The 24,054-nt window shown below is 52.1% G+C and overlaps 1 protein-coding gene across 2 annotated transcripts in view; it reads right to left on the bottom strand.

The window, feature by feature from the left end:
- Window positions 1-1,891: 1,891 nt before the first annotated feature.
- LOC139277121 (neuronal acetylcholine receptor subunit alpha-4) overlaps window positions 1,892-24,054 on the bottom strand; it is a 50,575-nt gene continuing 28,412 nt past the window's right edge. For both annotated transcript variants that reach the window (XM_070895138.1, XM_070895139.1), the window contains 3 exons: window positions 8,310-9,166; window positions 7,810-7,961; window positions 1,892-2,017 (listed from right to left, as the gene is read on the bottom strand). In XM_070895138.1, coding sequence (XP_070751239.1) covers window positions 1,892-2,017; window positions 7,810-7,961; window positions 8,310-9,166 — 1,135 coding nt within the window. The remainder of the gene's footprint in view (window positions 2,018-7,809; window positions 7,962-8,309; window positions 9,167-24,054) is intronic.

Genomic DNA, 24,054 nt, shown 5'->3' on the forward strand with positions numbered 1-24,054 from the left:
CAGGCACTAAAGAGCCTCCGAAGTGGCCAAGATGGGGGTCATGAGCTGAAATGGTTCAGCCAGCATTTAATGCAGGCTGCCATCTTGGTAAAGGTGTTGAAGCCTGCGCTCGGAACAGCCGCTCGTAAATTGCCTGCGACTTTTCATGAAGGAGGCATTTTGGTGGCAAGCACTTGTCCTGACACCATCTCCTAACAGCGACTGGCTGTTTGGGTGTAAACGCAGCTTTATTGCCGATTTCAAGCGCTACTTAATGGGATACCTCCCGGAGGCACTAATGGGACTATAAAAAAGGGCAATTTTGCCCCATTGGTACTGTGCTGCTCCACCTTATTGGACACCAGGAGCAAGGACGTGCTTGGTCATGGCCATCTTGCTAGGGGTCTACACAAGGAATGAGAGGAGGAGATGAGGCCAGGCAGAGCAGCATCAACTGCTGTAGCCAAGAGGAACAGGAGGGCCCCACCTCCCCTTCCCTGTGAGTACAGGACATCCCTTCTCTTCTGGATCTCCTCCACCGGGACCTCCAGTCCCGCATTCGAGAATCTGTGCGCCCTCTCACTCGATCCCTGAGCCAACCAGTGGAAGTGGGTGCGAGGAGTCCACATATATTGTTCCACCAAAATTGTGGCTAATCAGCACTTGAGTGCTAAATCTTCAGGTTTCTGGTTTAGCGCCTCCCGGCAAGTTCAAACTATGGTAATCACCAATCATGCGCTAAATCCAGATTTTCAAACTGACGTATCTTATTAGCACAGCCCCCATTTAGCGCCTGTTTTCATCCTTTGACGAAGATAACCCCACAAATATATTGACAGAATTTTTTTTAATTCTATATATTCTCGAGATGGCAAGACCGGCATTTATTGCCCATCCCTAATTGCCCCTTGAGAAGGTGGTGGTGAGCTGCCTTCTTGAACCGCTGCAGTCCGTGTGGTGAAGGTGCTCCCACAGTGCTGTTAGGGAGAGAGTTCCAGGATTGTGACCCAGCGGCGATGAAGGAACGGCCGATATATTTCCCAGTCGGGACGGTGTGTGACTGGGAGGGGAACGTGGAGGTGATGGTGTTCCCATGCGCCTGCTGCCCTTGTCCTTCTCGCTGGTAGAGGTCACGGGTTTCAGAGGCGAGCTGTGTTTTTGGAGATGATCTTACACATGGAACATTATTTATATCATTTGGTTTTAAAATGGGCAATTTGCCATTTGTTGAAAGTGTTTTACAGAGAATTACATTGAATGTAACAGCCCAGAAACAGGCCATTGGGCCCCACACTCCGTGCCGGGGTTTATGCTCCACACCAGCCCCCTCCCACCCCTCTCCATCTCACCCCATCACCATATCCCTCTATTCCTTTCTCCCTCATGTGTTTATCCAGCTTCCCCTTCATTGCATCGATACTATTCGCCTCAACCCCTCCCTGTGGCAGCGAGTTCCACATTCTCACCGCTCTCTGGGTAAAGAAGTTTCTCCTGAATTCCCCATTGGATTTATTAGTGACTGTCTGATATTATTGGCTCCTAGTTCTGGTCTCCCCCACAAATGGAAACATCTTCTCTACATCGACCCTATCGAACCCCTTCCTAATTTTAAAGGTCACCCCTCAGCCATGTCTTTTCTAGAGAAACGAGCCCCAGCCTGTTCAGTCTTGATCGTTATAACCTCGCAGTCCTACTATCATCCTTGTAAATGTTTTAAGTGCTGCATTATAAACTTAATACCACAAGTATGTAGCCCACCTTTTTAAAGAGTAAACTGATATCTCCCTTGCCCTCACAATTCTTGCCTTGACCTGGTGACGATGGTCTCAGAGTACTGGGAGGTGACCTAGTGGTGAAGATGTAGAACAGAGCTGGTCTTTCTTCTGTTGGGTCTGTCGAGGTCCATCCTAGCTCACAGCATTCCCGCCATCCAGGGGGGCAAGAAGAGTCCCAGCGTTCCCAGCAGGCAAATGATAATAAAAATCCACAGGAAGATCCGGTCAATCACCATGGCGACGTACTTCCAGTCTTCCTTCACCTGCAAATCAGAGAACGGCATCAGTCCAGATTACAGGAGCAAGCAATGCTTAACACAAGAACCTCCTCCTATGGAGACAGACAAAACCAGGAATATCCCCAGGTCCTGTCCTCCTCAACCGTGTACTGTCTAATCTGAGCTGTGGCAGTGCCAACAGTGAGCGGGTCTGGGCACCATTGGGCTCGGGAACACGGAGTCAATTGGATCAGGGACAAGGGGAATAGGAGGATAAGTTTCAACTAATTCACCAGCCGCTGTACTAGGGGATAATCTATTCAACGAATTCACCAGCCGCTGTACTAGGGGATAATCTATTCAACGAATTCACCAGCCGCTGTACTAGGGGATAATCTATTCAACGAATTCACCAGCCGCTGTACTAGGGGATAATCTATTCAACTAATTCACCAGCCGCTGTACTAGGGGATAATCTATTCAACGAATTCACCAGCCGCTGTACTAGGGGATAATCTATTCAACTAATTCACCAGCCGCTGTACTAGGGGATAATCTATTCAACTAATTCACCAGCCGCTGTACTAGGGGATAATCTATTCAACTAATTCACCAGCCGCTGTACTAGGGGATAATCTATTCAACTAATTCACCAGCCGCTGTACTAGGGGATAATCTATTCAACTAATTCACCAACCACTCCAAAGAGTGTGAAAATAGAACAACTATGGTGAGACCCAGGCTGGGTTGGTGCAGTCTGTGGGGTCACTGCCCTTACTCAATGATGCATCCTTCATCTTGTAATCATACATTTTGTTTTTAGCACCAGAGTATATAACTGCACAGCAAATACTAAATTCCAGTTATTAAAACATAGTTTTAGCTCTTTTAATTCTGCTTTCCCCAAAATATGCTTGATATTAAGTTGAATAGATTGTCCACTGATAAATCTAATCAAGAATTCAGGAGAAACTTCTTTAACCAGAGAGGGGTGAGAATGTGGAACTTGCTGCCACAGGGAGTGGTTGAGGTGAATAGTATCGATGCATTTAAGGGAAGGCTGGATAAACACATGAGGGAGAAGGGAATAGAAGGATATGGTGATGGGGTGAGATGGAGAGGGGTGGGAGGGGGCTGGTGTGGAGCATAAACCCCGGCACGGAGCAGTTGGGCCAAATGGCCTGTTTCTGTGTTGTAAATACTTTGCGATGTGATTCACAAACTTAGATGTCTGCTTTGAACTCTTTGAGAACTGCAGACGGGAGCAAGTGTCTGAGTGTTGTCGAACTGTTGGGGCAGGAACAAGGGGATGACTGGTGGTGGGGCATTCTGGCTATTACATCACAGCCTGTTTGTATCACTGTTATGAACAGAACTGCACACAATCTGAACTTCATTGATAAAACCGGCCAGTACTGACCCATCCCACCATCAACACTCGAACAAACATCAAAGGTCATCCGTGCAAGGTTGTGTTCAAGTGGCGGTTATACGGCAAATATGATCTGATGTAAAACATTACCTGTGCAAAGGTGGGTCAGCTTCTCGAGGGAGGACTATTTCTGGGCACAGGATAATGCATGTGGTCCCTATAAGCACCAGGATTGATGATGTCTCAGTTACATTTGGAAGTGGTTCAGTCCCCATTGGAGGGCGCAGTGAGATCAGTGGATTTTGCCTGGTATTGAGGACTGTCTTGCTCTGACACACTATTACTTTCCCTGGGGGCTGAAGGAAATCCAATATATCTTGCATCCTGTTTAGCACACCATGTCCCTCAACCATTCCCACCTGCCCCACACCCTTTCCTTCCTCCTCCCAGTCTCAACCAACCAGTTGACTTCATTTGTCCCACAAAGAGGGAACAGAATCAGCCTGGGAAACGAGTGTTCCCCAGGAGTGTTAACATCAGGAGGCGAGACATTCGCTAACTTTTAAAAGTTGAAAAGTTCCAGGCACTAACGATTTTTAACAAAAAAAATGTGGTGTTTGCGCTGGAGGAAGGAAGTGCAGCACTAATTCAAGCACTAAATCAAGTTCTCCACACCCTCCTGGGGCGCAACAGACAGCAGGTGGTACAGTGCAGCGTTGCCGCGATCCTGGGCTCCTGCCCTCCTATTGCTGCCGGCTCGGCAAAAGACATACCTTGCCCCCGATCAGCCCGATGCACTGTGGCACAGAGCCAGGCTGATCGATCTGGAGCGAAGAAAAAGGGAAAAAAAGAGTAAGAGCATTTATCTTTTCACCTACCTCGCCTTTAAGCTCCGCCCCCGACGCTCACGGCCTCCCGGTGAACGCCTCCGGCAGCTGTCGGTGTTGTCGCCCGGCGATGCTGCAGGGGGCGGAACCCAAGTTCGGGTCCGGGCAATGGGCATGGCGATGACATCACGATCAGCAGGCGCCGCAAACCTCTCGCCCAAGTTAGCGGGAGTCGGGCCTTTGGTCACGCCTGGACGGTAAGTGGTTAGCCTTCCGTTACCGCCCCTGCCCCCGCCCAGGCGATAACAGAAGATGCAAAGGAGGCCAATTTCTAGGCACAGTTCTCATTACATTGCTTCCTACTCAAACCTATTCTTTCCCCAGGACTTTAAAACTGTGGAACTCCACATCTCCGTCAAGTTTCCCTTCCAACTTCAATTGACAGGCTTCCAAACCCCAAAGATGGCGACATATGGATGTACGTGGGCAGTGGTTGGCACTGAGGGAGTGCTGAGGGAGTGCAGCACTGTTGGAGGAGCAGTGCTGAGGGAGAGCTGCACTATCGGAGGTTCCGTCTTTCGGATGAGACGTTAAACTGAAGCCCCGTCTGCTCTCTCAGGTGGATGTAAAAGATCCCATGTCACTATTCCCCAATGTCCTGGCCAATATTTATCCCTCAACAAACATCACTAAATTATCAGGTCTTCAAAGAAAGTACTTCTGGCTGTAAAGCACTTTGGGACATCCTGAGGTTGTGAAAGGCACTATAGAAATACAAGCCTTTCTTTTCGGTCATTTACTATTGGAAGAGGTGGGGTATGAATCAACGGTGGGGAAAGCAACCTCGGGTCAAATGGTGACCTCAAATGGTCAATCTGGGACCCCAAGATCACTCGCAGACCCTGCTGGGATCTAACTGCACAAGTGGAGAACGGCAGGTCTGCAGGTCTGAAAGTTGGTCCAGCTCCAACTTTATCGGTTCAGATTCATGTTTATCAAAGCACAAGGTAACCTTTGATTGCACAAAGTACCCCCAGCCCCAAGGTAAGCCATTAAAGCCTGAATATGACAGAGTTTCTTCAATCCAACCGTCCTCTCATTTTACATACTGACATAACCCCTTGGTGTACACCCTCAGCGTGTGTGTTGAACACTGACAAGGGGAACGAAACAGGAGATATAAAAATTCCTCAAAGGATTAAGATTTGAGGAACTGGCTTAAAAACGGTCCCTTTTAAAATGACATTTTACATAATTGCTTTGCAGATCCCTGAGGAACAGATTAAAATGTCGGTTTTGCAGCCATCATGCATGCTCCAGTTCCAGTCCAACAGGCTCAGCGTAAATGTCCTTCAGAACCAAGATGTCAACCTTCATGAGGACGTGTGTGATGCAGCACTCAGTGACATACTTCATTCTTTCATTCTTTCATTCTTCTGACACCCTCATACTGACAAAGGAGAGATGACAGGTTGGGAGCAGAAATGTTTTAAGGGCATTTTAATTTATAGAAGAGGAAATCACCTCAGCTGAGTTAAATCAAAGCAACAATGTCTGTAATGTTTGCACCTGTGGGTATGCTCACAGGTTGGTGTAGCTGTTGCATTGTGAGTGGCTTAGCCAGTCACATGATGGTCACAAGACTCAATAAAACCCCAGCCAGTTGGGTTCGGGGGATCCACGATGGGGCAGGTGGTTGTGAGCCTGGTGGATGAACTGGTAATGTGTAGTGTGATTGTTAAACTTTTGCTAATAAACCAACTAGTTCTTAATAGCAATGTGTTGCTATGAATTCTTAAGCTAAGAACCCATGAAGCAAATACATTACTGTGTCCTTTTACTCATTCGAGCAATGTATTGGAATAAAACACGAGAGATTTCCCGTGGACCTTCTCCCGATCCGCTGCCAGTTTTTATTTATTCACTCCTGCAATGTGGGCATCGCTGGCAAGGCCGGCATTTATTGCCCATTCCAAATTGCCCCTTGAGAAGGTGGTGGTGAGCCGCCTTCTTGAACCGCTGCAGTCCGTGTGGTGAAGGTGCTCCCACAGTGCTGTTAGGGAGGGAGTTCCAGGATTGTGACCCAGCGACGATGAAGGAACGGCCGATATATTTCCCAGTCAGGATGGTGTGTGACTGGGAGGGGAACGGAAGCTCCATTTACACATGTAAACAAGCTCTCCCCGAAATTACAGGGACAAAACAGGGCAGGTCAGGTCGGAATGGAACCCTCTCCCATCACAGCCATCTAACTGATAAAGAAAGATCTGCATTTATATAGCGCCTTTCACAACATCAGGACATCCCAATGGGGTACTAAGGGAATGATCAGCCATGATCTTATTGAATGGTGGTGCAGACTCGAAGGGCTGAATGGCCTACTCCTGCACCTATTTTCTATGTTTCTATATTTACAGCCAATGAAGTAATCACAGTTGTAATGTAGGAAATGTGGTAGCCAATACGTGCACAGCAAGCTCCCACAAACAGCAATGTGATAATAACCGGATAATTACTTTTAGTGATGTTGGTTGAGGGATAAATATTTCCTAGGACACCAGGGAGAACTCCCCTGCTCTTCTTCGAAACAGTGCAATAGGATCGCTTACGTCCACCCAAGAGGGCAGACAGGGTCTCAGTTTAACGTCTCATCCATAAGACGGCACCTCCGACACTGCAGCACTCCCTCAGCACTGCACTGGGAGCGTCGGCCTAAATTCTGTACTCAAGTCCCTGGAGTGGTGAAAAGGTGATTTCATTCTCCACACCAGCCCCCTCCCACCCCTCTCCATCTCACCCCATCACCTTATCCTTCTATTCCTTTCTCTCTCATGTGTTTATCCAGCTTCCCCTTAAATGCATCGATACTATTCACCTCAACCCCTCCCTGTGGCAGTGAGCTCCACATTCTCACCCCTCTCTGGGTAAAGAAGTTTCTCCTGAATTCCCCATTGGATTTATTAGTGACTGTCTTATATTGATGGCCCCCAGTTCTGGTCTCCCCCACAAGTGGAAACATCCTCTCTACATCGACCCTGTCAAACTCCTTCAGAATGTTAAAGACCTTTATCAGGTCACCCCTCGGCCTTCTTTTTGAGGGAAAAGAGCCCCGGCCTGCTCAGTCTTTCCTGAAAGTTATAACCTCTCCGTTCTGGGATCATCCCTGTAAATATTTCTTGCACTGTCTCCACTGCTCCCTGTAACCTTTCGGTAATATGGAGACTGGAACTGTGCACAGTGCTCCAAGTGTGGTCTAACCCAGGATCGATTCAAGTTTAACATAACTTCCCGACTTTTCAATTCCATCCCTCCAGGGATGACCCCCAGTGCTGTTTGCCTTTTTATGGCCTTGTTAACCTGCGTCGCCACTTCTAATAATTTGAGAATGTTCAACCCTGGATCTCTTTCCTCTTCTATCCCATTTAGCCGCTTATTTGCCAAGGGGTATGTGATCTCCTGACCCTCCTACCAAAAGGCACACTTACCTATATTGCATTTTTTGGTTGCCGGTTCTGCATCTGAAATATTCCTGCCTCACTCTGGGACTCTGTTCATTGTAAAGTTAGATTGCAAACTCGATGAGCAAAAACGTGTTTGATTTCATGTCAAAATTCCAACTCAGTAAGGTGACCACTTACCGAGAAATCCGCATTCTCTGCCCGCAGGTGGTCGGCTATGTACTGGACACCTCCCAGCGCCTGCTCCATGGCTGGGGTGAGCGGGGCGGCCTGTCGCTGCCTCCGACCCGTGACCTTGGAATCCCGCTTTGTCCCACCGGCTGTTCTGGTCACTTTGTCCGCACGCTTGCCTTTGGGCCGAGAGGAGCTGGGCTGGGTGGGACCACGTTTCTCCTGGCGGCGTTGGGTGGATGGGCATGTGCAATGCCCATCGGCGTGGGGCAGGTCACAGCACTGGATGGTGCGGACACTGGAGCAGGCACTGGGCGCGGTCAGACCCTCCGGCCCGCGGGGGTAGTGAGGACTCTGCCACCTTCCCTCGGGGCGGGCGCTGGGCTGGGCGTTAGCCAGGTGGTAAGGAAGCTGGCTGGGCGCAGGGCACAGGTCCTTGTGTAAAACGCTGCATTGGGTGGATTGTGACCCGCAAAGTGCTTCAGCGTCCCCTTGGTCTTCCTGAAGACAATATTGGGCAGTGGGCGAGGTGTTGGTACTTTGTGGTGTGTCGGGCCACCAGGCCACGCGGTTGGATTGATGCTCAGCTTCAGCCGAGTAATGTGAAGAGTTTGATGGTCGGTGCGGGGAGCCGGCTAGCTTCGTACAGTTTGTGTCCACAGCCGTGGGGCGTCGCATGAAGAGAACCCGAGGGATGAAATCCAGGAAGGAGCTCCGTACCCAGGCAGGCATGGTGTGGGTGTGCGGGGAGCGGTGATGCACATTTAGTACAAAGACTGTGATCACTATGGACAGAGTGACGAATATCATGGTGAAGAGCAGGTACTCCCCGATCAGGGGGATGACGAGGGACGTGGAGGGAATGATCTCGGTTATGAGCAGGAGGAAGACAGTGAGAGAGAGCAGGACGGAGATACAGAGGGTGATCTTCTCCCCACAATCCGAGGGCAGGTAGAACACCAGCACAGTCAAACATGATATCAGCAGGCAGGGAATGATGAGGTTAATGGTGTAGAACAGCGGGAGTCGCCTGATCAGGAAGGAATAGGTAATATCCGAGTAGACCTCTGTACAACACTCATACTTTTTGATGTTGTAGTTCCCAACTGCGCTGATAATGGCCCATTCTCCACTTTCCCAGTAATCCCGCTGGTCCACTTGTCTGTCCATGCTCACCAGGTCTATCTTGGCTTTGTCAAAGGTCCACGATCCAAACTTCATGGTGCAGTTCTGCTGGTCAAAAGGAAAGAAGGTCACATCAATGCTGCAGGAGCTCTTGTAGATGGCCGGAGGCACCCATCTGATCCTGCCGCTGGAGAACAGGTGGGCCTTGGTCAGGTGAGTGACGGCAAAGTCTCCATCCGCACTGCAGGGGGAGAGAGAAAACCCAGCATTGTCATCAGAAGCGGGAGCCCGCCAACAACAGCACCGAGAACAACATGCATTGATACAGAACCTTGTACGTGGTAGAACAACCCAAGGCGCTCCATAGGAGCAATTACCAAACTCAATTGGACACCGAGCCACATGGGGAGATCGGAGGGCAGGTTGGTCAAAGAGATAGGTTTTAAGGAGAGGCTTGAAGGGAGAGAGAGTCAGAGAGGCGGAGAGGTTTAGGGAGGGAATTCCAGAGCTTGGGGCCCAGGCAGCTGGATTCACAGCCCCCAATAATGGGGTGATTACAATTGGGGGTGCGCAAGAGGCCAGAATTTGAGGAGCGCAAAGATCTCGGAGAGTTCTAGCATCTTATATTTATCCAGCACCATTCCTGTAACAAACCATCCCGAGGTGCTTCACAAAGGGAGCTGCGAGAAGCAAGCGGAAATTGTGGGCAGGTGGACAAAAGACCAGGCACACAGCTGCACATTACAGAAAACTTTGGCCATTCGGCCCAACCAGCCCGTGTTGCTGTTTATCCTCCACACCAGCGGTACCCCAATCCCCTGTGCCCGCCTTCCCCTTTTTAAGAACATGAACAGGAGGAGGCCCATTCAGCCCCTCGAGCCTGTTACACAGGAACAGGAGGAGGCCCATTCAGCCCCTCGAGCTTGTTACACAGGAACAGGAGGAGGCCCATTCAGCCCCTCGAGCCTGTTACACAGGAACAGGAGGAGGCTCATTCAGTCCCTCGAGCTTGTTACACAGAACGTAAGAACATAAGAACATAAGAATTAGGAACAGGAGTAGGCCATCTAGCCCCTCGAGCCTGCTCCGCCATTCAACAAGATCATGGCTGATCTGGCCGTGGACTCAGCTCCACTTACCCGCCCGCTCCCCGTAACCCTTAATTCCCTTATTGCTTAAAAATCTCTCTATCTGTGATTTGAATACATTCAATGAGCTAGCCTCAACTGCTTCCTTGGGCAGAGAATTCCACAGATTCACAACCCTCTGGGAGAAGAAATTCCTTCTCAACTCGGTTTTAAATTGGCTCCCCCGTATTTTGAGGCTGTGCCCCCTAGTTCTAGTCTCCCCTACCAGTGGAAACAACCTCTCTGCCTCTATCTTGTCTATCCCTTTCATGATTTTAAATGTTTCTATAAGATCACCCCTCATCCTTCTGAACTCCAACGAGTAAAGACCCAGTCTACTCAATCTATCATCATAAGGTAACCCCCTCATTTCTCGAATCAGCCCAGTGAATCGTCTCTGTACCCCCTCCAAAGCCAGTATATCCTTCCTTAAGTAAGGTGACCAAAACTGCACGCAGTACTCCAGGTGCAGCCTCACCAATACCCTATACAGTTGCAGCAGGACCTCCTTGCTTTTGTACTCCATCCCTTTCGCAATGAAGGCCCAACATTCCATTCACCTTCCTGATTACCTGCTGCACCTGCAAACTAACCTTTTGGGATTCATGCACAAGGACCCCCAGGTCCCTCTGCACCTCAGCATGTTGTAATTTCTCCCCATTCAAATAATATTCCCTTTTACTGTTTTTTTTTCCCCAAGGTGGATGACCTCACACTTTCCGACATTGTATTCCATCTGCCAAACCTTAGCCCATTCGCTTAACCTATCCAAATCTCCTTGCAGCCTCTCTGAGTCCTCTACACAACCCGCTTTCCCACTAATCTTAGTGTCATCTGCAAATTTTGTTGCACTACACTCTGTCCCCTCCTCTAGGTCATCTATGTATATTGTAAACAGTTGTGGTCCCAGCACTGATCCCTGGGGCACACCACTAACCACTGATTTCCAACCGGAAAAGGACCCATTTATCCCGACTCTCTGCTTTCTGTTCGCCAGCCAATTCTCTATCCATGCTAATACATTTCCTCTGACTCCGCGTACCTTTATCTTCTGCAGTAACCTTTTGTGTGGCACCTTATCGAATGCCTTTTGGAAATCTAAATACACCACATCCATCGGTACACCTCTATCCACCATGCTCGTTATATCCTCAAAAAATTCCAGTAAGTTAGTTAAACATGATTTCCCTTTCATGAATCCATGCTGCGCCTGCTTGATTGCACTATTCCTATCCAGATGTCCCGCTATTTCTTCCTTAATGATAGTTTCAAGCATTTTCCCCACTACAGATGTTAAACTAACCGGCCTATAGTTACCTGCCTTTTGCCTGCCCCCTTTTTTAAACAGAGGCGTTACATTAGCTGCTCTCCAATCCGCTGGTACCTCCCCAGAGTCCAGAGAATTTTGCTAGGTTATAACAAATGCATCTGCTATAACTTCCGCCATCTCTTTTAATACCCTGGGATGCATTTCATCAGGACCAGGGGACTTGTCTACCTTCAGTCCCATTAGTCTGTCCAGCACTACCTCCCTAGTGATAGTGATCATCTCAAGGTCCTCCCTTCCCACATTCCTATGACCAGCAATTTTTGGCATGGTTTTTGTGTCTTCCACTGTGAAGACGGAAGCAAAATAATTGTTTAAGGTCTCAGCCATTTCCACATTTCCCATTATTAAATCCCCCTTCTCATCTTCTAAGGGACCAACATTTACTTTAGTCACTCTTTTCCGTTTTATATATCTGTAAAAGCTTTTACTATCTGTTTTTATGTTTTGCGCAAGTTTACCTTCGTAATCTATCTTCCCTTTCTTTATTGCTTTTTTAGTCATTCTTTGCTGTTGCTTAAAATCTTCCCAATCCTCTAGTTTCCCATTAACCTTGGCCACCTTATATGCATTGGTCTTTGATTTGATACTTTCCTTTATTTCCTTGGTTATCCACGGCTGGTTATCCCTTCTCTTGCCGCCCTTCTTTTTCACTGGAATATATTTTTGTTGAGTACTATGAAAGAGCTCCTTAAAAGTCCTCCACTGTTCCTCAATTGTGCCACCGTTTAGTCCTTGTTTCCAGTCTACTTTAGCCAACTCTACCCTCATCCCACTGTAGTCCCCTTTGTTTAAGCATAGTACGCTCGTTTCTGACACAACTTCCTCATCCTCAATCTGTATTACAAATTCAACCATATTGTGATCACTTATTCCGAGAGGATCTTTTACGAGGAGGTCGTTTATTTTTCCTGTCTCGTTACACAGGACCAGATCCAAAATGGCTTGCTCCTTTGTAGGCTCTGTTACATACTGTTCTAAGAAACAATCCCGTATGCATTCTATGAATTCCTCCTCCAGGCTACCCCCTGCGATTTGATTTGACCAATCGATATGTAGGTTAAAATCCCCCATAACTACTGCCGTTCCTTTTTCACATGCCTCCATTATTCCCTTGATTATTGCCCGCCCCACCGTGAAGTTATTATTTGGGGGCCTATAAACTACGCCGACCAGTGACTTTTTCCCCTTACTATCTCTAATCTCCACCCACAATGATTCAACATTTTGTTCATTGGAGCCAATTTCATCCCTCACAACTGCCCTGATATCATCCCTTATTAACAGAGCTACCCCACCTCCCTTCCCTTCCTGACTATCTTTCCAAATCGTCAGATACCCCTGTACGTTTAATTCCCAGTCCTGGCCACCTTGCAACCATGTCTCTGGAATGGCAACCAAATCATACCCATTTGTAATGATATGTGCCGTCAACTTATTTACTTTATTTCTAATGCTGCGTGCATTTAGGTAGAGTGTTTTCATCCGAGTTTTTAAACCATGATTTTTAGTTTTTACCCCTCCTGCAGCCCTTTTATATTCAGTGGTCCTTTTTGTTTCTTGCCTTTGGTTTCTCTGCCCTCCACTTTTACTCATCTCTTTTCTGTCTTTTGTTTTTGTCTCCTTTTTGTTTCCCTCTGTCTCCCTGTATTGGTTCCCATCCCCCTGCCATATTAGTTTAACTCCTCACCAACAGCACGAGCAAACACTCTCCCTAGGACATTGGTTCCGTTCCTGCCCAAGTGCAGACCACCTCCCCCAGAACCTGTTCCAATGCCCATTCAGCCTCTCGAGCCTGTTACACAGGAACAGGAGGAGGCCATTCAGCCCCTCGAGCCTGTGACACAGGAACAGGAGGAGGCTCATTCAGCCCCTCGAGCCTGTTACACACGAACAGGAGGAGGCCATTCAGCCCCTCGAGCCTGTTACACAGGAACAAGACGAGGCTCATTCAGCCCCTCGAGCCTGTTACACAGGAACAGGAGGAGGCTCATTTAGTCCCTCGAGCCTGTTACACAGGAACAGGAGGAGGCCCATTCAGCCCCTCGAGCTTGTGAAACAGGAACAGGAGGAGGCCCATTCAGCCCCTCGAGCCTGTTACACAGGAACAGGAGGAGGCCCATTCAGCCCCTCGAGCTTGTGAAACAGGAACGGCAGGAGGCCCATTCAGCCCCTCGAGCCTGTTGCACAGAAACAGGAGGAGGCCATTCAGCCCATCGAGCCTGTTTCACAGGAACAGGAGGAAGCCCATTCAGCCCCTCGAGCCTGTAACACAGGAACAGGAGGAGGCCCATTCAGCCCCTCGAGCCTGTTACACAGGAACAGAAGGAGGCCCATTCAGCCTCCCCGAGCCTGTTACACAGGAACAGGAGGAGGCCCAATCAGCCCCTCGAGCCTGTTACACAGGAACAGGAGGAGGCCCATTCAGCCCCTCGAACCTGTTACACAGGAACAGAAGGAGGCCATTCAGCCTCTCGAGCCTGTTACACAGGAACAGGAGGAGGCCCATTCAGCCCCTCGAGCCTGTTAGACAGGAACAGGAGGAGGCCCATTCAGCCGCTCGAGCCTGTTACACAGGAACAGGAGGAGGCCATTCAGCCCCTCGAGCCAGTTACACAGGAACAGGAGGAGCCCATTCAGCACCTCGAGCCTGTTACACAGGAATAGGAGGAGGCCATTCAGTCCATCGAGCCTGTTACAAAGGAACAGGAGGAGGCCATTCAGTCCATCGAGCCTGTCACACAGGAACAGGAGGAGGCCCATTCAGTCCCTCGAGCCTGTTACACAGGAACAGGAGGAGGCCCATTCAGCCCCTCGAGCCTTTACACAGGAACAGGGGGAGGCCATTCAGCCCATCGAGCCTGTTACACAGGAATAAGAGTAGGCCCATTCACCCCCTCAAGCCTGTTACACAGGAACAGGAGGAAGCCCATTCAGCCCCTCGAGCCTGTTATACAGGAACAGGAGGAGGCCCATTCAGCCCTTCAAGCTTGTCACACAGGAACAGGAGGAGGCCCATTCAGCCCCTCGAGCCTGTTGCACAGGAACAGGAGGAGGCTCATTCAGTCTCTCGAGCCTATTACACAGGAACAGGAGGAGGGCCATTCAGCCTCTCGAGCCTGTTACACAGGAACAGGAGGAGGCCCATTCAGCCCCTCGAGCCTGTTACACAGGAACAGGGGGAGGCCATTCAGCCCATCGAGCCTGTTACACAGGATTGAGAGGAGACCCATTCAGCCCCTCGAGCCTGTTAGACAGGAACAGGAGGAGGCCTATTCAGCCCCTTGAGCCTGTTACACAGGAACAGGAGGAGGCCCATTCAGCTCTTCGAGCATGTTACACAGGAACAGGAGGATGCTCATTCAGCCCCTCGAGCATGTTGCACAGGAACAGGAGGAGCCCATTCAGCCCCTCGAGCATGTTACACAGGAACAGGAGGAGGCCCATTTCGCCCCTCGAGCCTGTTACACAGGAACAGGAGGAGGACCATTCAGTCCCTCGAGTCTGTTACACAGGAACAGGAGGAGCCCATTCAGCCGCTCGAGCCTGTTACACAGGAATAAGAGGAGGCCCACTCACCCCGTCGAGCCTGTTACACAGGAACAGGAGGAGGCCATTCATCCCCTTGAGCCTTTTGCACAGGAACAGGAGGAGGCCATTCAGCCCCTTGAGCCTGTTACGCGGGAACAGGAGGAGGCCATTCAGCCCCTCGAGCCTGTTACACAGGAACAGGAGGAGTCCCATTTAGCCACTCGAACCTGTTACACAGGAACAGGAGGAGGCTCATTCAGCCCCTCGAGCCTGTTACACAGGATCAGGAGGAGGCCATTCAGTCCATCGAGCCTGTTGTACAGGAACAGGAGGATGCCATTGAGTCCCTCCAGCCTGTTACACAGGAACAGGAGGAGGCCCATTCAGTCCCTCGAGCCTGTTACACAGGAACAGGAGGAGGCCATTGAGTCCATCGAGCCTGTTACACAGGAACAGGAGGAGGCCCATTCAGTCCCTCGAGCCTGTTACAAAGGAACAGGAGGAGGCCATTCAGTCCCTCGAGCCTGTTACACAGGATCAGGAGGAGGCCATTCAGTCCATCGAGCCTGTTACACAGGAACAGGAGGAGGCCCATTGAGCCCCTCGAACCTGTTACACAGGAACAGGAGAAGGCTCATTCAGTCCATCGATCCTGTTACACAGGAACAGGAGGAGGCCCATTCAGCCCCTCGAGCCTGTTACACAGGAACAGGAGGAGGCGTAATCAGTCCCTCGAGCCTGTTACACAGGAACAGGACGAGGTCATTCAGCCCCTCGAGCCTGTTACACAGGAACAGGAGGAGGCCCATTCAGCCCCTCAAGCCTGTTACACAGGAACAGGAGGAGGCCATTCAGTCCATCGAGCCTGTTACACAGGAACAGGAGGTGGCCTATTCAGTCCCTCGAGCCTGTTACACAGGAACAGGAGATGATCATTCAGCCCCTCAAGCCTGTTACACAGGAACAGGAGGCCCATTCAGCCCCTCATGCCTCTTACACAGGAACAGTAGGAGGCCATTCAGCCCCTCGAGCCTGTTACACAGGAACAGGAGGAGGACCATTCAGCCCCTCGAGCTTGTTACACAGGAACAGGAGGAGGCCTATTCAGTCGCTCGAGCCTGTTACACAGGAACAGGAGGAAGTCATTCAGCCCCTCGAGCCTGTTACGCGGGAACAGGAGGAGGCCATTCAGCCCCACAAGCCTGTTACACAGGAACAGGAGGAGGCCCATTCAGCCCCTCATGCCTCTTACACAGGAACAGGAGAAGGCCATTCAGCCCCTCGAGCCTGTTACACAGGAACAGGAGGAGGCCCATTCAGCCCCTCGAGCCTGTTACACAGGAACAGGAGGAGGCCCATTCAGTCCCTCGAGCCTGTTACACAGGAACAGGAGGAGTCCCATTCAGCCCCTCGAACCTGTTACACAGGAACAGGAGGAGGCTCATTCAGTCCGTCGAGCCTGTTATACAGGAACAGGAGGATGCCATTCAGTCCCTCGAGCCTGTTACACAGGAACCGGAGGAGGGCCATTCAGCCCCTCGAACCTGTTACACAGGAACAGGAGGAGGCCATTCAGCCCCTCGAGCCTGTTACACAGGAACTAGAGGAGGCCCATTCAGCCCCTCGAGCTTGATACACAGGAACAGGAGGAGGCCCATTCAGCCCCTCGAGCCCGTTACACAGGAACAGGAGGAGGCACATTCAGCCCCCTGATCCTGTTACACAGGAACAGGAGGAGGCCCATTCAGCCCCTCAATCCTGTTACACAGGAACAGGAGGAGGCCCATTCAGCCCCTCGAACCTGTTATACAGGAACAAAAGAAGGCCATTCAGCCCCTCGAGCCTGTTACACAGGAACAGGAGGAGCCCATTCAGCCCCTCGAGCCTGTTACACAGGAACAGGAGGAGGCCATTCAGTCCCTCGAGCCTGTTACACAGGATGAGGAGGAGGCCATTCAGTCCATCGAGCCTGTTACACAGGAACAGGAGGAGGCCCATTCAGCCCCTCGAGCCTGTTACACAGGAACAGGAGAAGGCTCATTCAGTCCGTCGATCCTGTTACACAGGAACAGGAGGAGACCCATTCAGCCCCTCGAGCCTGTTACACAGGAACAGGAGGAGGCGTATTCAGTCCTTCGAGCCTGTTACACAGGAACAGGAGGAGGTCATTCAGCCCCTCGAGCCTGTTACACAGGAACAGGAGGAGGCCCATTCACCATCTCGAGCCTGTTACACAGGAACAGGAGGAGGCTCGTTCAGTCGATTGAGCCTGTTACACAGGAACCGGAGGAGGCCCATTCAGCCCCTCGAGCCTGTTACACAGGAACAGGAGGAGGCCCATTCAGCCCCTCTAGCTTGCTACACAGGTACAGGAGGAGGCCCATTCAGCCCCTCGATCCTGTTACACAGGAACAGGAGGAGGCCATTCAGTCCATCGTGCCTGTTACACAGGAACAGGAGGAGGCCCATTCAGCCCCTCGAGCCTGTTACACAGAACAGGAGGAGGCCATTCAACCCCTCGTGCCTGTTACAAAGGAACAGGAGGAGCCCATTCAGCCCCTCGAACCTGTTACACTGTAACAGAAGGAGGCCATTCAGCCTCTCGAGCCTGTTACACAGATACAGGAGGAGGACCATTCAGCCCCTCGAGCCTGTTACACAGGAACAGGAGGAGGCCATTCAGCCCCTCGAGCCTGTTACACAGGAACAGGAGGACGCCCATTCAGCCCCTCGAGCCTGTTACACAGGAACAGGAGGAGGCCATTCAGCCCTTTGAGCCTGTTACACAGGAACAGGAGGAGGCCATTCAGCCCCTTGAGCCTGTTACAAATGAACAGGAGGAGCCCATTCAGCCCCTCGAGCCTGTTACACAGGAACAGGAGGAGGCCATTCAGTCCATCGAGCCTGTTACACAGGAACAGGAGGTGGCCTATTCAGTCCCTCGAGCCTGTTACACAGGAACAGGAGATGATCATTCAGCCCCTCAAGCCTGTTACACAGGAACAGGAGGCCCATTCAGCCCCTCATGCCTCTTACACAGGAACAGTAGGAGGCCATTCAGCCCCTCGAGCCTGTTACACAGGAACAGGAGGAGGACCATTCAGCCCCTCGAGCTTGTTACACAGGAACAGGAGGAGGCCTATTCAGTCGCTCGAGCCTGTTACGCGGGAACAGGAGGAGGCCATTCAGCCCCACAAGCCTGTTACACAGGAACAGGAGGAGGCCCATTCAGCCCCTCATGCCTCTTACACAGGAACAGGAGAAGGCCATTCAGTCCCTCGAGCCTGTTACACAGGAACAGGAGGAGGCTCATTCAGTCCGTCGAGCCTGTTATACAGGAACAGGAGGATGCCATTCAGTCCCTCGAGCCTGTTACACAGGAACCGGAGGAGGGCCATTCAGCCCCTCGAACCTGTTACACAGGAACAGGAGGAGACCATTCAGCCCCTCGAGCCTGTTACACAGGAACTAGAGGAGGCCCATTCAGCCCCTCGAGCTTGATACACAGGAACAGGAGGAGGCCCATTCAGCCCCTCGAGCCCGTTACACAGGAACAGGAGGAGGCACATTCAGCCCCCTGATCCTGTTACACAGGAACAGGAGGAGGCCCATTCAGTCCCTCAATCCTGTTACACAGGAACAGGAGGAGGCCCATTCAGCCCCTCGAACCTGTTATACAGGAACAAAAGAAGGCCATTCAGCCCCTCGAGCCTGTTACACAGGAACAGGAGGAGCCCATTCAGCCCCTCGAGCCTGTTACACAGGAACAGGAGGAGGCCATTCAGTCCATCGAGCCTGTTACACAGGAACAGGAGGAGGCCCATTCAGCCCCTCGAGCCTGTTACACAGGAACAGGAGAAGGCTCATTCAGTCCGTCGATCCTGTTACACAGGAACAGGAGGAGGCCCATTCAGCCCCTCGAGCCTGTTACACAGGAACAGGAGGAGGCCCATTCAGCCTCTCGAGCCTGTTACACAGGAACAGGAGGAGGCTCATTTAGTCGATTGAGCCTGTTACACAGGAACCGGTGGAGGCCCATTCAGCCCCTCGAGCCTGTTACACAGGAATAGGAGGAGGCCCATTCAGCCCCTCTAGCTTGCTGCACAGGAACAGGAGGAGGCCCATTCAGCCCCTCGAGCCTGTTACACAGGAACAGGAGGAGGCCATTCAGTCCATCAAGCCTGTTACACAGGAACAGGAGGAGGCCATTCAACCTCTCGTGCCTGTTACACAGGAACAGGAGGAGCCCATTCAGCCCCTCGAACCTGTTACACTGTAACAGAAGGAGGCCATTCAGCCTCTCGAGCCTGTTACACAGATACAGGAGGAGGACCATTCAGCCCCTCGAGCCTGTTACACAGGAACAGGAGGAGGCCGTTCAGCCCCTCGAGCCTGTTACACAGGAACAGGAGGAGGCCCATTCAGCCTCTCGAGCCTGTTACACAGGAACAGGAGGAGGCCATTCAGCCCCTTGAGCCTGTTACAGAGGAACAGGAGGAGGCCATTCAGTCCATCGAGCCTGTTACACAGGAACAGGAGGAGGCCTATTCAGTCCCTCGAGCCTGTTACACAGGAACAGATGGAGGTCATTCAGCCCCTCGAGCCTGTTACACAGGAACAGGAGGCCCATTCAGCCCCTCATGCCTCTTACACAGGAACAGGAGGATGCCATTCTGTCCCTCGAGCCTGTTACACAGGAACAGGAGGAAGTCATTCAGCCCCTCGAGTCTGTTACGCGGGAACAGGAGGAGGCCATTCAGCCCCACAAGCCTGTTACACAGGAACAGGAGGAGGCCCATTCAGCCCCTCATGCCTCTTACACAGGAACAGGAGAAGGCCATTCAGCCCCTCGAGCCTGTTACACAGGAACAGGAGGAGGCCCATTCAGCCCCTCGAGCCTGTTACACAGGAACAGGAGATGGCCCATTCAGTCCCTCGAGCCTGTTACACAGGAACAGGAGGAGTCCCATTCAGCCCCTCGAACCTGTTACACAGGAACAGGAGGAGGCCCATTCAGCCCCTCGAACCTGTTACACAGGAACAGGAGGAGGCTCATTCAGTCCGTCGAGCCTGTTATACAGGAACAGGAGGATGCCATTCAGTCCCTCGAGCCTGTTACACAGGAACCGGAGGAGGGCCATTCAGCCCCTCGAACCTGTTACACAGGAACAGGAGGAGGCCATTCAGCCCCTCGAGCCTGTTACACAGGAACTAGAGGAGGCCCATTCAGCCCCTCGAGCTTGATACACAGGAACAGGAGGAGGCCCATTCAGCCCCTCGAGCCCGTTACACAGGAACAGGAGGAGGCACATTCAGCCCCCTGATCCTGTTACACAGGAACAGGAGGAGGCCCATTCAGCCCCTCAATCCTGTTACACAGGAACAGGAGGAGGCCCATTCAGCCCCTCGAACCTGTTATACAGGAACAAAAGAAGGCCATTCAGCCCCTCGAGCCTGTTACACAGGAACAGGAGGAGCCCATTCAGCCCCTCGAGCCTGTTACACAGGAACAGGAGGAGGCCATTCAGTCCCTCGAGCCTGTTACACAGGATGAGGAGGAGGCCATTCAGTCCATCGAGCCTGTTACACAGGAACAGGAGGAGGCCCATTCAGCCCCTCGAGCCTGTTACACAGGAACAGGAGAACGCTCATTCAGTCCGTCGATCCTGTTACACAGGAACAGGAGGAGGCCCATTCAGCCCCTCGAGCCTGTTACACAGGAACAGGAGGAGGCGTATTCAGTCCTTCGAGCCTGTTACACAGGAACAGGAGGAGGTCATTCAGCCCCTCGAGCCTGTTACACAGGAACAGGAGGAGGCCCATTCACCATCTCGAGCCTGTTACACAGGAACAGGAGGAGGCTCGTTCAGTCGATTGAGCCTGTTACACAGGAACCGGAGGAGGCCCATTCAGCCCCTCGAGCCTGTTACACAGGAACAGGAGGAGGCCCATTCAGCCCCTCTAGCTTGCTACACAGGTACAGGAGGAGGCCCATTCAGCCCCTCGATCCTGTTACACAGGAACAGGAGGAGGCCATTCAGTCCATCGTGCCTGTTACACAGGAACAGGAGGAGGCCCATTCAGCCCCTCGAGCCTGTTACACAGAACAGGAGGAGGCCATTCAACCCCTCGTGCCTGTTATAAAGGAACAGGAGGAGCCCATTCAGCCCCTCGAACCTGTTACACTGTAACAGAAGGAGGCCATTCAGCCTCTCGAGCCTGTTACACAGATACAGGAGGAGGACCATTCAGCCCCTCGAGCCTGTTACACAGGAACAGGAGGAGGCCATTCAGCCCCTCGAGCCTGTTACACAGGAACAGGAGGACGCCCATTCAGCCCCTCGAGCCTGTTACACAGGAACAGGAGGAGGCCATTCAGCCCTTTGAGCCTGTTACACAGGAACAGGAGGAGGCCATTCAGCCCCTTGAGCCTGTTACAAATGAACAGGAGGAGCCCATTCAGCCCCTCGAGCCTGTTACACAGGAACAGGAGGAGGCCATTCAGTCCATCGAGCCTGTTACACAGGAACAGGAGGTGGCCTATTCAGTCCCTCGAGCCTGTTACACAGGAACAGGAGATGATCATTCAGCCCCACAAGCCTGTTACACAGGAACAGGAGGAGGCCCATTCAGCCCCTCATGCCTCTTACACAGGAACAGGAGAAGGCCATTCAGCCCCTCGAGCCTGTTACACAGGAACAGGAGGAGGCCCATTCAGCCCCTCGAGCCTGTTACACAGGAACAGGAGGAGGCCCATTCAGTCCCTCGAGCCTGTTACACAGGAACAAGAGGAGTCCCATTCAGCCCCTCGAACCTGTTACACAGGAACAGGAGGAGGCTCATTCAGTCCGTCGATCCTGTTACACAGGAACAGGAGGATGCCATTCAGTCCCTCGAGCCTGTTACACAGGAACCGGAGGAGGGCCATTCAGCCCCTCGAACCTGTTACACAGGAACAGGAGGAGACCATTCAGCCCCTCGAGCCTGTTACACAGGAACAGGAGGAGGCCCATTCAGCCCCTCGAGCCTGTTACACAGGAACAGGAGGAGGCCCATTCAGCCCCTCGAGCCTGTTACACAGGAACAGGAGGAGGCCCATTCAGTCCCTCGAGCCTGTTACACAGGAACAAGAGGAGTCCCATTCAGCCCCTCGAACCTGTTACACAGGAACAGGAGGAGGCCCATTCAGCCTCTCGAGCCTGTTACACAGGAACAGGAGGAGGCTCATTTAGTCGATTGAGCCTGTTACACAGGAACCGGAGGAGGCCCATTCAGCCCCTCTAGCTTGCTGCACAGGAACAAGAGGAGTCCCATTCAGCCCCTCGAACCTGTTACACAGGAACAGGAGGAGGCTCATTCAGTCCGTCGAGCCTGTTATACAGGAACAGGAGGATGCCATTCAGTCCCTCGAGCCTGTTACACAGGAACTAGAGGAGGCCCATTCAGCCCCTCGAGCCTGTTACACAGGAACAGGAGGCGGCCCATTCAGCCCCTCGAGCCCGTTACACAGGAACAGGAGGAGGCCAATTCAGTCCCTCAATCCTGTTACACAGGAACAGGAGGAGGCCCATTCAGCCCCTCGAACCTGTTATACAGGAACAAAAGAAGGCCATTCAGCCCCTCGAGCCTGTTACACAGGAACAGGAGGAGGCCATTCAGTCCATCGAGCCTGTTACACAGGAACAGGAGGAGGCCCATTCAGCCCCTCGAGCCTGTTACACAGGAACAGGAGAAGGCTCATTCAGTCCGTCGATCCTGTTACACAGGAACAGGAGGAGGCCCATTCAGCCCCTCGAGCCTGTTACACAGGAACAGGAGGAGGCCCATTCAGCCTCTCGAGCCTGTTACACAGGAACAGGAGGAGGCTCATTTAGTCGATTGAGCCTGTTACACAGGAACCGGAGGAGGCCCATTCAGCCCCTCGAGCCTGTTACACAGGAACAGGAGGAGGCCCATTCAGCCCCTCTAGCTTGCTGCACAGGAACAGGAGGAAGCCCATTCAGCCCCTCGAGCCTGTTACACAGAACAGGAGGAGGCCATTCAGTCCATCAAGCCTGTTACACAGGAACAGGAGGAGGCACATTCAGCCCCTCGAGCCTGTTACACAGGAACAGGAGGAGGCACATTCAGCCCCCCGATTCTGTTACACAGGAACAGGAGGAGGCCCATTCAGCCCGTCAATCCTGTTACACAGGAACAGGAGGAGGCCCATTCAGCCCCTCGAACCTGTTATACAGGAACAGAAGAAGGCCATTCAGCCTCTCGAGCCTGTTACACAGGAACAGGAGGAGCCCATTCAGCCCCTCGATCCTGTTACACAGGAACAGGAGGAGGCCCATTCAGCCCCTCTAGCTTGCTGCACAGGAACAGGAGGAGGCCCATTCAGCCCCTCGAGCCTGTTACACAGGAACAGGAGGAGGCCATTCAGTCCATCAAGCCTGTTACACAGGAACAGGAGGAGGCCATTCAACCTCTCGTGCCTGTTACACAGGAACAGGAGGAGCCCATTCAGCCCCTCGAACCTGTTACACTGTAACAGAAGGAGGCCATTCAGCCTCTCGAGCCTGTTACACAGATACAGGAGGAGGACCATTCAGCCCCTCGAGCCTGTTACACAGGAACAGGAGGAGGCCGTTCAGCCCCTCGAGCCTGTTACACAGGAACAGGAGGAGGCCATTCAGCCCCTTGAGCCTGTTACACAGGAACAGGAGGAGGCCATTCAGTCCGTCGATCCTGTTACACAGGAACAGGAGGAGGCCCATTCAGCCCCTCGAGCCTGTTACACAGGAACAGGAGGAGGCCCATTCAGCCTCTCGAGCCTGTTACACAGGAACAGGAGGAGGCTCATTTAGTCGATTGAGCCTGTTACACAGGAACCGGAGGAGGCCCATTCAGCCCCTCGAGCCTGTTACACAGGAACAGGAGGAGGCCCATTCAGCCCCTCTAGCTTGCTGCACAGGAACAGGAGGAAGCCCATTCAGCCCCTCGAGCCTGTTACACAAAACAGGAGGAGGCCATTCAGTCCATCAAGCCTGTTACACAGGAACAGGAGGAGGCACATTCAGCCCCTCGAGCCTGTTACACAGGAACAGGAGGAGGCACATTCAGCCCCCCGATTCTGTTACACAGGAACAGGAGGAGGCC

This window comes from Pristiophorus japonicus, chromosome 12 (assembly GCF_044704955.1).
Source record: "Pristiophorus japonicus isolate sPriJap1 chromosome 12, sPriJap1.hap1, whole genome shotgun sequence".
Lineage (NCBI taxonomy): Eukaryota > Metazoa > Chordata > Chondrichthyes > Pristiophoridae > Pristiophorus > Pristiophorus japonicus.